We start from the raw sequence: 13,864 nt of genomic DNA, 5'->3' as shown, positions 1-13,864 counted from the left end.
TAATTCCACCTGTATGGAAGCATTACTTTTCCATGGAACAAATGCAACAGTGTTCAGTTGCAGAAAGAAACTAAAGCCAACCCAAATCCATAAGGAAATGCGTTCAGAAAAAAACCTTACAAAAATGATTTGTTTTCCCCTTTACACTCCAGAACATGAATACTTTTTTTTCCAGTATCTTGAATGCTCTTTATTGCACAGTCAAGAATTTGTTGCACGTTAAACATTACATTCATTCAATAAAAAGTTTTTTTATATCTATGGTTCTTGTCGTGCTAATCAACTTGCTCAACTGTGCAAATGATTCTTTTCAATTATAAAGATGGTCTCTAAATTCACACAAAACTGAAGATCTCAGGGCTGATTCCAAGGATGTTCCATTGACCTCAGTGTGTCTGTGTCAGGAAGATTACAAAAAGAAAATCAGAGAAGTAACCCTAAATTGAAAAATGCAAAGTTGTGGATAAGCTCTGAGGACCAATAGGAGATAACTGACAGGATGCTACATATGTGTAAATAAATGGAGAAATGCCAGGGGATAATCCAATGATTAAATGCTGTATTTCATGTCAGCTAGGCTAATAGTCATCGCTAGTCAAAAGTTGTAGATGTATTTTAAACAGAAATGCAAGTACATGGAACATACATGCACTTAAAGGACAATTTTATTTGTTGTGTCAGCTATTACAATTTTAAAACAAATGATAGGGCCCTGGGTTTTAGAATCAGCCATTCAGTCTGCTGACAGAATTAAAATCTCAGAAGTAAAAATCAGAAATGGCATTCTCTACAACTGTGACAAGCGACGAATCATACATCATTCTTCCTTCAAATTCTCCATGCTATTGAATGTGGTAAAAATGCATCTTCCTCTACCACTGCCTCTCCTTAGCAACGACCTTTGTCAGGGCTCCCACTGCATGTTTCACTCCCATCATCCTGAACTAACCTAGCATATCATCAGAAAGTATTTTCCTTCACTCTCATATACTGTCAGTGGTTGAAGGATCTACCCAAGGGCCCTTTCCTTCCTGTGTCCACCTGATACTTCTTGTCACTTCACCTGCTGACTTGGGTCAGTTCCTGGGGATTGCTGAAAATGTCCTACTTTAACGCCACAATTTGCCTCAACACCATAACTCAAACTGCTTGACTGACATCAAAGCAACTTTTAACTGAACATCAGGAGGTTTATGCAAATGTCTTGATCCCCACATTAATCTTGACCCAGCCACACGCTCTGAATGAACCTGTTTAACGGAAGTCATGGTATTCTGTTCAACCCGAGCTTCACTTAATCTTATGTATGTACATTGCTTTAATATTACCCATGCTACCTTTATCTCACCAGGTTCAATGAAAACTTTCTCCAGACATTTGCCATTCTTATATGTGATCATATGGTACCTGTATGTCAACATTGCTTGGTGAAAGGGAAATTGTGATTGACCAATCTATTGACATTCTTTAAAGAAGTAACATGTGTTGTGTGTCAAAGACACAAGAAATTCTGCAGATGCTGGGTGTATCTGGAGGAATATACAAAAAGTGCTGGAGCACAGATAAGTCCCTGGGGCCTGACGGAATATTCCCCAGGCTGTTCCACGAGGTGACGGAGGAGATTGCTGAGCCTTTGGCTAGGATCTTTGAGTCCTCATTGTCCACGGGAATGGTACCAGAGGATTGGAGGGTGGCAAGTGTTGTCCCCTTATTCAAAAAAGGTAGTAGGGATAATCCAGAGAATTATAGACCAGTGAGCCCTATGTCTGTGGTGGGCAAGATGTTGGAAAGGATTCTTAGAGATAGGATCTATGGGCATTTAGAGAATCATGGTCTGATCAGGGACAGCCAGCATGGCTTTGTGAAGGGCAGATCCCTGAAAGTTGCCTCACAGATGGATAGGGTAGTTAAGAAAGCTTATGGGATGTTAGTATTCATAAATCGAGGGATCGAGTTTAAGAGCCGCAAGGTAATGATGCAGCTCTACAAAACTCTGGTTAGACCACACTTAGAGTACTGTGTCCAGTTCTGGTCGTCTCATTATAGGAAGGATGTGGAAGCATTGGAAAGGGTGCAGGGGAGATTTACCAGGATGCTGCCTGGTTTAGAGAGTATGCATTGTGAGGAGAAACTATGGCTAGTGCTTTACTCTTTGGAGAGAAGGAGGATGAGAGGGAACATGATAGAGGTGCACAAAATATTAAGAGGAATAGATGGAGTGGACAGCCAGCGCCTCTTTCCCAGGGCACCAATGCTCAATACAAGAGGGCATGGCTTTAAAGTAATGGGTGGGAAGTTCAGGGAAGATATCAGAGGAAGATTTTTTTACCCAGAGAGTGGTTGGGGCATGGAATGTGCTGCCTGGGGCAGTGGTGGAGGCAGGTACATTGGTCAAATTCAAGATATTACTATATAAGCATATGGAGAAAATTAAAATAGAGGGATATGTGGGAGGAAGGGGTTAGGTCGTCTAAGGCGAGGTTTAAAGGTCGGCACATGGTGGGCCGAAAGGCCTGTATTGTGCTGTACTGTTCTATGTTAACTCAGTAGGTCAGGCAGCATCCATGGAGGGAAATAAATAGTCGACGTTGCAGGCCAAGACCCTTCATCAGGACTGGAAAGGAAGAGGGCAGAAGCCAGAATAAGAAGGTGGGAGGAGGGGGGAGAGTATACGCAGGCAGGGGATAGGTGAGATCAGGTGATAGGCAAGTCCAGGTGAGAGGGGGAAGGTAGTTTTAATTGTTGTGTATCAAAGCGGAATGCATCTCAGAAGGCATTTGATGAGGTGTTACATCAAAAGTTATTGGGGAAAATAATATGCTACTTTTTGCATAGATGGAAGATTGGCTGGCTGACAGGAGATAGGGAATGGGCATAAATGGGTATTCTTCCAGATAGCAAGCTGTAATGATAGGTGTGCCACAGAGATTGATGCAGGGGACTTTTTTTTACATAGAAGAGGTGCCAGAGGACAACAAATAGAGCACTTTTATTCAAGAAAGGATAAGACAGGCCAGTGAGTCTAACATCCAAGGGGGTTGGGGGGAGAGGTGGAAACTATTGGCACGATATTAAATTGCACCTGGAGAGTCCAATTAATAGACTGACTTTTTTGAGGAGGTAACTAAGTGTGTCAATGGGGTCAGTGCGGTTGATATCGTCAAAATGGACCTTTGACAAAATTCCACATGGAACACTGATCCAAAAGGTAAGAGCCCATAGAATCCAGGGCACTTTGACAAATTGGATCTGAAATTGACTAGGCAATAATAGACAGACGTTGATGGTTGTTTTTGTGATTGGAAACCTGTGATAGAACATAGGAATCAGTGCTGAGAGCCTCACTATTTGTTATATACATTAGAAATTTGAATGTGATGGGAGGAGATATGAATAATAAGCTTGCAGATAACACAATGGTTGGTGCTGTTGTTGATGGTGAGGAGTATAGTCTTCAAATATATTGATCAACCGATAAGATAGGCAGAGAAATGGCAGAAGGAATACAATCTTGAAAATGTGGGTTGATGCATTTTGAAAGGACGAATAAGTCTAGCATATACAAAATGAATGGTAGGTCACTAGGAAGTACAGAGGAACAGAGTGATCTTGTTATACATGTCCAAGCATCTCTGCAGGCAGCAGCACAGGTAGACAAGGTGGTTAAGAAGGCATACTGGATACTTGCCTTCATTAGCTAGGACATAGAATACAAGAACATGGAAGAGCATGCAATTTTTCTTTTGAAGAAAGGTAGTGGTTGAGGCAGGTGCATTGACAATGTTTAAAAGACCCATGGATAGGAACGGTTTAGAGGGATATGGGCCAAATGTGGGCAAATGGGCCTAGCTTAGACTGGCACCTTGGTCGGCATGGAAGAGTTGGGCTGAAGGGCCTGTTTCCATGCTGCACGACTTTTTCTTTAGCCCTTTGCCTCTCCTACCTATCACCTCTCAGCTTATTACATTTTCTCCCCCTCACCTGGACTCGCCTATCACCTAAACTCACCTATCCGCTGCCTGCATGTACTCCTCCCCCTCCCCCCCACCACCTTCTTATTCTGGCTTCTGCCTTCTTCCTTTCCAGTTCCAATGAAGGGTCTCAGCCTGAAACGTCCACTGATTATTTCCCTCCATGGATGCTGCCTGACCTGCTGAGTTCCTCCAGCACTCTTTGTGTATTGCTCCAGATTCCAGCATCTGCAGAATTTTTTTGTGACTCTGTGACTGGAGTACTGTATTCATTTTTGGTCACTGCACTATGTGGAGTGTATGATTGTACGAGAGAGGATGTAGAGGAGATTCACCAAGATGTTGCCTGGAATGTAGCATTTCAGCAATGAGAAGAGACTAGATAAACTGGGTTTGTTTTTTCTTTAGAGCAGAGAAGACTCAGTGGGAACCTGAGGTGCATGGATAGGGTAGATAGTGAAAAACGTTTCCTCTTGCCAGGGTGCCTATAACCAGCAGGTGGAGGTTTAAACTCGGGGATGGGAGATTTAGAGAGGATTTGAGGAGCAATTTTTTCACCCAGAGGGTGATTGAAATCTAGAATGCATAGTCCAAGAGGGTAATGGAGGCAGGCACTCACAGCATTTAAAAAGTATTTAGATGAGCACTTGAAACACCATGGTATAGAAGGATATAGGCAGAGTGATGGGAAATGAGAATAGTATAGATAGGTATTTGATGGCCTGCATGGAGTTGGAGGGGCTTAAGGACCTATTCTTGTACTTCGTGACTTTATGACTCTATGACTGTAAGTTACTTGGATAAAGCCATCAAAGTTATTAAATTTGCTGATGACACAAAAGAGAATGCTATAAAGGGATATTGATTGGTTAAGAAAGTGGGCAAAGATCTATCAGATGGAGTCCAATGTATGAAAATGAAAAGTTGTCCATTTTGACAAGAAAAATCAGAAAGGCGCACATTATTGCAATGGTGAGAGAGTCCAGAGCACTGAGATGAAGATGAATCTGGTGTCCTGGTGCATGATTCGAAAATGGCTAGTGTTCTGTTCTGTCTTCGCATAGGAGACAATATATCACTTCCCAGAAATGCTGGGGAACACAGGGTCCAGTGAGAGGAAGGAACTAAATGAAATGAATAATTGTAGGGTAATGACATTAGGGAAGTTGAAGGGATGAAATACCAATAAATCCCCAGGTGCCATAAGTCTGCATCCCAGAGTATAAGGAAATAACCCTAAAAATTGTGGATGCATTGGTGGTCATCTTCCAACCTTTTTTAGAGACTGGAATGGCTCCAATGGATTGAAGCTAATGTAACCCCAATATTTGAAAAAGGAAGTAGAAAGTAAACAGGGAATTATATCTTATTATCCTGATATCATGGAGGAAATGCTAGGGCCCATTATAAAAGATGTAATAGCTGAGCATCTGGGGAAAAGTAACAACCCTGGACAAAATCAACATGAATCCACAAAAATGGAATCATGTTTCTCAAATCTACTGGAATTTTTTGGGGGATGTAACCGACATAATAGATAAGGGAGAACCAGTGTATGTGGTATATTTGCCCTTACAGAAACCTTTTGATAAGATCTCACATAAGATGCTGGTGTGCAAATTAAAGCACATCTGGGTGGGTTAAGGTATTGACATGGATAGACAGAAAACAAAGAAAAGGAATCAACAGGCCTTTTACTGAGAGACAGGCAGTGATCAGTGCTCGGAACGCAGCTACTCACAATATATTTTGATGATTTGGATGAGGGGATTAAACATAACGTCTCCACATTAATAACTGACACAAAGCTGGATGTGAGGGTGAGCCTTGAGGAGAATGCAGAGAACCTCCTGTGTGGGCAAATGCATGATCCACGTATCTTTATGGGATGTGGGAGGGAACTTTAGTGCCTGAAGGAAACAAGAACATCCAGAGGAAATCCACACTGTCACAGGAAGAACATGGAATGTCTACACGGACAGCACCTGAGGTCAGGATTGAACCCAGGCTGGTGAAGTTGAAGCAGCAGCTCTACTTGCCTGCCACTCTGCCACCCAGGAAGGCAGATTATTATCCGAATGGTGATAGAATAGAAAACAGGTGGCATTGACGCCTTGGCATCAAATTGGCACTGGAAGCCGACCAGATTCCAGTTTGCCTACTTCCAGCAGAAGCACTGTAGGTGTACATTAGTATAATTGTTAAGTTATGGGATCCAGCATGCACAGTCTGGACCATGATCCAGGGACAGAAGTTCTAACCTCACCATAGCAGCTGGGAAAATTTAAATTCCATGTAACTAAATAAATATGGAATTTTAAAAATGGCAATCTAAGTAATGGTACCAAGGATACTACATACTTTGGTTCAGTAATGTCCTCCCAGGAAGAAAATTGGCCATTCTTACCAATTTGGTCCAAACGTAACCTTTCTCAGAATCATAGAATTGTACAGCACAGCAATGGGCCCTTTCAGCCTACCTTGTCCATGGCGACCATGATGCCTATTTATGCCAATCCTATTTGGTGCTATTAGGCCTGTATTCTTCTATGCCTCTCCTATCCAAGTACCTGTCCAAATGCCTTTTAAACATTGCAATTGTGTCTGCAAGTAATTGTCTCTTTAACTGACACTAACTGCTGGCAGCGAGTGATTTCTTCATGCCATGAATGAATATATTTAAAAAAAAAGCATGCTGATACCCTCATCAGTATGTCATCCAGCTTTGCAATAATGTGTACAAGTACTTAGGATTCCATTTTGGAACCAACTCAACACCTTTGGCATCCAAAAGTGTATATGCTACCGAGCCAAACTTTACAGCAGAGAGAACAAAAGCAAAATGAAAATAAGAACCCATGAATCGGTTCAGAATCGCTCCAAGTGCACCACCATAACCTATCAGAAACGTACAGAATGTAGCTCCAATAATGCTCTTGGCCAAGGAAAATAGGAAAAATGTAACGCATAAGCAGTGTTTTAAAATATAAAAATGCATTTGTTTCTTTATTCATTGCATTCCAAAGAGAGAGCATTTGAATTCAGGGATGGAAACTTCTTGTGCCCACAGTCCTCATGATTTTTTTTGACAGTCCTGTTTATTTATAAAATATATTCAAAATAGGCTCATTCTGGAAAGACAACTGTGCCTTTGTGTGACAGGATTGAAGGAATAATTAATTATTGTAACCAGTGAAGCTCCAAGTAGATCACAAGAGAAACATGAAGACTACTGAAGAAAATTAATCTGGAAGGAATTGTTGCATTACTGTTGCTAATGACCTTCTGGAATTTTCTCCCTTCTGATTCATGCAATTTACTGGCAAGGGGAGATGTGATTAGCTTCAAGGTTCTCCCAATGTTTCATGAAAGGAAACCTGCAGGGATATGCATCCCTATAGGTCTCTTATTTTGGTAGATGTAACTCACACATCCCTGAGTGAGATTGGCAAATCATTTCCCATCATAGAACAGTACAGCACAGAAACAGGTCTTTCTGCCCATGATGTCTGCTCCGAACATGACGCTGAATTAAACTAAATCTTTTCTGCCTGTATATGATCCATATCCCTCTATTCCCTGCATATTCATGTGCCTATCTAACAGTCTCTTAAATGCCACTATCCTATCCTATCTGCTTCCACCACTACCCCTGGCAGCCCATTCCAGGCACCTACCTCTCCCTGTGTAGAAAACTTTCCCTGCACATCTCCTTTAAACCTACCCCCTCTCATCTTAAATGCATGTTCTCTAGTACTTGACATCTCTACCCTGGGAAAAAGATTCTGACTGCCTAAGCTATCTATGCCTCTCATAATTTTACAAACTTTTAGCAGATCTCCCCTCAGCCTCTGACGCTCCAGAAAAAACAACCCAGGTTTGTCCAACCTCTCCTTATAGCTCATACCCTCTAATCCAAGCAAGATCCTGGTAAACCTCTTCTCCACCCTTTCCAAAGCTTCCACATCCTTCCTCTAAAGGGGTGACAAGAATTACACACAATACTCTTAAGTGCGGCCTAACCAATGTTTTATATCGCTGCAACATTACTCCCTTACTCTTATACACAGTGCCCCGACCAGTGAATGCAAGCATGTCATATGCCTTCTTTACTACCCTATCTACTTGCATGGACATTTTCAGTGAGCTATGGACTTGGACACCAAGATCCCTCTGTACATCAATGTTATTAAGAGTCCTGCCATTAACTGTACACTTTCCCCTTACATTTGACCTCCCAAAGTGCAACACCTCACGTTTGCTTGGATTAAACACCATCTGCCATTTCTCCACCCATATCAGCAACTGATCTATATCCCACTGTATTCTTTGATAGTTCTTCATACTGTCCACAACTCCACCAATCTTGGTGTCATCTGCTAACTTACTAACCCACCTATCGACATTTTCATCCAAGTCATTTAGACATTTCACAAACACCAGAGGCCCCAGCACCAATCCCTGCAGAGCACCACTTGTCACGGACCTCCAGCCAAAATAACACCCTTCCACCCCTACTTTCTGCCTTCTATGGACAAACCAATTCTGAATCCAAAGTACCAAGTAACCAAGGATCCCATGCATCTTAATCTTCTGGATCAGCCTACCATAAGGGACCTTGTCAAATGCCTTACTAAAATCCACCTAGAAAACATCCACTGCCATACCCTAATCAATCACCTTGTCAGCTCCTCAAAAAGCTCAATCAATTTTGTAAGACATGACCTGCCCTGCACAGCCGCAATTTCCAGTTTTAAAGTTACCTGCATGTCCTGCTAACTGCACCCATGGATAGCGCTTCTTGAAGGAAATGACGAACAGGGACCTGCCCTGCACCAAGCTGACTGTTCCTATCAGGTAGTGTTTTTCCAAATGCCCGTAAATCCTATCCCTAAGAATCCTCTCCAATAGCTTCCCTATCACTGACGTGAGGCTCACCGGCCTCTAATTTCTGGGATTATCTCTATTTCCCTTCTTGAACAGAGGAACAACATTGACTACTCTCCAGTCCTCCAGACCTCACCTGTTGCTAGTGAGGATACAAAGATCTTTGTCAAGGCCCCATCAATCCCTTCTCTTGCCTCTCTCAATAACCTGGGATAGATCCCATCAGGCTCTGGGGACTTATCCACCCTAATGTTCATGAGACGACCCAGCACCACCTCCTTCTTGATCTCAAAATGCCCATGCACATCATCCTATCAAAAGGTTCAATATGCTGAGTTACTACCCTTTATAAAGCATGTACCAATGCTTTATAATACATTGTATGAGGGACTTTTTATAATTCATTGAAAAAAATTTCAGGTGATCCCGCAAGCAAAATTGCAAATAAGTGCATTATTCCTCAGTAAGCATCAGCTTTGAGACTGTGGACTTCTAACCAAAACAGGCTGGTAAACTCTTCTCAGATTGTAACTCACCATACATAAATGGAAAAACAAGAGCCAGTACACTACTGTAACCTTATCCCAACATTTACGTGATCAGTTGAACATTAATCCAGCAGTATATGCTATCACTTGAACATTTTAATTATAAATGTGACACTGAATGTTTTGTAGAGGTCAACATACCTGAAAAGAAATGGGCCTTGAATCCTTTCTTTGAAACGGTATTGTCAGATTTGAACTCAATCCTCATGTTGTTGTATTGCGATGTTATAACCTCAGGCACTTCAGTACCACAAAACTTTCCATGAAGTTTGGAATCAGATGAAAGGCCACTGCGGATCTCCACATAATCATATTTGCATATCTGTTATAAAAAATAAACGAACAGATTATTTCAAGTGTGACTGGCATGCATGTGGATATAACCACTGTCTGCCTTTCACCATTGGTGTTTTTAAGGCCATTCAGCATTGTGTTGGCATGCTAATCAAGTGTGGAAATATAAAGAAGGCATTTTGAAGCTTTATACCATGCTACTGATAACTCATAGAAAAGGTTGATTTTTTTTAGATGTATCATGTTTAACATGAATCCAAGGGATGAGATCAGGTTCAATTGAAAATTGGATATATTGAGGGGAATATTAAATTGAATGTTCATTTTTAATAAAAAGTCATAAAAATGAACAGAAGATGCAAAAATAAAGACATCAGGAGGAAGGAAATGAAATGGAAAAAACAAAACAAGAGAAACATAAAGGACAGAGAGACATCCTGTAACTAGAATCCAGGAGAAGCTGATAAAATTATTTGAAATCAGCTCATCTCAGTGAGAACTGTTGATGTGCATGACTTTAAACTCCGGTGAAGTGAAAGATGCTGATAGATATGCAGAAGCTGTTGGCAAGAAAGGAATTATAAAAATTAAAATGTTGTTTGGGCAAAGGGAGAAGAAAGAGACTCCTTACTGGGAGGTGGGTGGGTAGTGGTGTGGAAAAGGAAAGATATGAGGGAAGTCTCTCATTTCAGGGAGGAATGAGTTAATTTTTGACTTGCCCAAAATGGTTGCAAAGTTCTCAGTGACTGCACCAGCAGTCTGTTGATATTGCTAGTCACCCCGAAGTGTGGTACCACTAAACATTGAGCATTACATTGATGATCCAATGTAGAGAAGGAAAGAAATTTGCATGCTTTGCTCGCTGGCAGACTATCATTAGAGCAGACAGGGCAATCTCAAAAGGATATGATTAGAAGCACATAAAATAAGTGTAAAGTTTCCTGGGCCATTTTAACCTGTTTTTTCTGCTTAACAGTTGAAGTATTGGGATCTTGCCGGCGATAAGCTCTATCCTTACATAAATTTCTGATGAGCATCTGAAACATGGCTCCAAATTTCATCTGCAGAAAGATATTTGCCACCCAGGCAGGCTGCCCGCTTGCCCATTTACAAACGCACTTAAAATTATAATGAAATGGCAATGAGTGTCAAAGAAGGAATTAAGAATCACTTTCCACTCTCTGGTCACCCTCCATCCTGATTTTGCCTCAATATTCAAATATTGCCTGCCATTTTCTAGATTAGAAACAAGTGCAACCACCAGTTTAAAATCCCCTCCTAAAGTATTTGCAGAGGATGCTACTCCAGGAAGGCTTAGGAAGACATGTCGATGAGCTGTAGGGAAAATGAGAACCTTCTCAGGGTCAGAACACATGAGTGAAATTCACTGAGAGTGGGTGCAAGAAGGAAAGTAACCACCTCAAAATGTAAAGAATAAATCAGGTGGTGGGGTAAGAGGGGTTGAGAAAAGGAGAGAACCTATTGACCAACATAATGGAGAAAACAACATAACAACATAGAGGAGAAAACTAATAAGGATTGATTGAAAATAATTGCCTATGGTCTGTGGATTTAAACTAGTCAAAGTATATACAACTGCATTAGTTTGAGCACAAAGTTCCTTTTAGAAAAAAAAACTCACAGGCAGCAGCAATATTTTCGTGACTTAGGTCAAACGTACTGTAGATTGTACTAACTGAAATAACTCAGACATCACCATTATGAATAGTCCAAGGAAGCTGCATTGGTCTCTTTTCGTGGATCTATCTAAGTGGAAGTATACTCCACATCCAGTGAGAACATAAGAATAACAATAAAGATAAGCAAGTAATAATCTTTAAATTATACCATAGCTCAACTTCACAGGAAAAACATGCACTGCAGGTTTTTATTGATTAAGGTTAATCACACCATCTGTTCAAGGGTGTGTTCCTGTTTTATGAATTTAAGTTATTACTGATGCAAAGTGTACTATTCCTTCACATTTATCTACTTCTTACATAATTGGCCTTTCCATCCTGACTTCATTACAGTTTTCTACAATTCAAGTTTGCTGGTAATGCTAAAACGTAATCACAGACACAAGTCTTATGTCAAGTGACGGCAATTATGTTTTGTCATGAACTTCATCATTTAACCATTGCTCAAGACATCAATCCATTCTTCCATGAGTTCCTCAATTCATTCCATTGCCCTTTAAGTTCAAAACCTACCCATTTCATCGCCTCCTGTAACTCTTCTACCCTATTCCTGTATGAAACTTATATCTTCTTGTCAAGTACCCTGAGATATTTGGCTACAATAAAGGCACTACATATGTGTAAATTATTCTTCTTGTTGTTACCATCCAAGTGCACAGTGAGATTAGGCTAACAGCAGTGACACTTTAGTCACTGATGCAAGAACCATCATAATTTTGGCAGCTCAACATCATTTCCCCAGCTTAATCAATAGTATAATTCCATTACCAAATTGTGTGTATTTCACGTACGAAACCGAGTTGTTTCTTTTCTGTCAGTTGCATTGGAAAATCTTAATTTTCCACTGATTTGAAAGTAAAGTGGTCATTCAACATGTGAGCAGTTGAAGTTTCTCCTGGATTTTTTATAGGTCAGAGCATCAAGAATACACTTATAGCACCAGTTTGAAAGGACAGCTTGAAATGTCATGTTTGATACTGAAACATTACTTACTATGTTGAATAAGTAAATATTATTCCTCATAAATACTTTTTAACCTTTGTTATAGCAGACAGGTTCATCAATTTAACAACCTTGTAACCTGAACTATGTTATAAGATGGTACTTAAAAGGAAGGAATAGTGGAAAAGGACAGACCCATGGCCAGATTCATAGACTGCAAGAACATCTGGACAGCAAAGACACCGACGTTAGACTATTGTTTATTGTCTACAGCTCCGCCTTCAATACCACAATTCCAAGCAAACTGATCACCAAACTCCTCAACCTGGGACTCAGCACCTCCCTTTGCAACTGGATCCTTGGCTTCCTGCCCAACAGACCGCAATCAGTAAGGACAGGCAGTAACACCTCCAACATGATTATCCTCAACACTGGTGCCCCACAAGGCTGTGTCTTCAGCCCCCTACTTTACTCCCTATATACTCACGACTGCATGGCCAGATTCTGCTCTAACTCCACCTACAAGTTTGCAGGTGACACCACCGTAGTGGGCCGTATCTCAAATAACAATCATTCGGAGTATAGGAAAGAGATAGAGAGCCTAGTGGCATGGTGCCATGACAACATTCTTTACCTCAATGTCAGCAAAACAAAAGAGCTGGTCCTTGACTACAGGAAGGGGGGCAGTGCACATGCTGCTGTTCACATCAACAGTGCTGAGGTCAAGAGGGTTAGGAGATTCAAGTTTGTAGGAGTGAGCATCACCAATAGATCCTAGTCCAACCACATAGGCACCATGGCCAAGAAAGCACACCAGTGCCTCTACTTCCTCAGGAGGCTAAAGAAATTTGACATGTCCCTCACTAATTTTTAATCGATGCACCATAGAAAGCATCCTATCTGGATGCACCACGGCTTGGTATGGCAACTGCTCTGCCCAATACTGCAAGAAACTGCAGAGATTTGTGGACACAGTTCAGCACATCACGGAAACCAGCCTTCCCTCCATGGATTCTATCTATACTTCGTGCTGCCTTGGTAAAGCGGCCAGCATAATCAAAGACCCCATCCACTCCATAATTCTCTCTTCTTCCCTCTCCCATCGGTCAGAAAATACAAAAGCCTGAAAGCATGTACCACCAGGCTCAAGGACAGCTTCTATCCCACTTTTATAAGACTACTGAATGGTCCCCTAGCAAGATAAGATGGACTCTTGACTTCACAATCTATCTCATTATGGCCTTGCACCTTATTGTTTGCATTCAGTTATTGTTTTTTCCTTGTACTACCTCAATGTACTGATGTGGTGAAATGATCTGTATGGATGGCATGCAAAACAAAGTTTTTCACTGTACCTCAGTACATGTGACAATAATAAACCAATTTACCGATAATTTACCAATTAATTCAGTTGGCGATAATTATAATGGTATCAGCGGTGGGGATAAAAGAGGGTTTTAGGCGAGGTTTAAAGGTTGGCACAACATTGTGGGCCGAAGGGTCTGTATTGCACTGTACTTTC

General features: G+C 41.2%; 1 protein-coding gene across 3 annotated transcripts in view; it reads right to left on the bottom strand.

Annotated features, from left to right (window-relative positions):
• Positions 1-13,864, bottom strand: part of tll1 (tolloid-like 1) — a 299,046-nt gene that overhangs the window by 51,770 nt on the left and 233,412 nt on the right. For all 3 annotated transcript variants that reach the window (XM_052044469.1, XM_052044459.1, XM_052044478.1), the window contains one exon: positions 9,548-9,728. In XM_052044469.1, the coding sequence (XP_051900429.1) occupies positions 9,548-9,728 (181 nt within the window). The remainder of the gene's footprint in view (positions 1-9,547; positions 9,729-13,864) is intronic.

The sequence above is a fragment of the Pristis pectinata genome, chromosome 2 (genome assembly GCF_009764475.1).
Source record: "Pristis pectinata isolate sPriPec2 chromosome 2, sPriPec2.1.pri, whole genome shotgun sequence".
In the NCBI taxonomy this organism is placed as follows: domain Eukaryota; kingdom Metazoa; phylum Chordata; class Chondrichthyes; order Rhinopristiformes; family Pristidae; genus Pristis; species Pristis pectinata.
The sequence above is the reverse complement of the archived record's forward strand: the minus strand, read 5'-3'. Positions and strand labels throughout refer to the sequence as shown.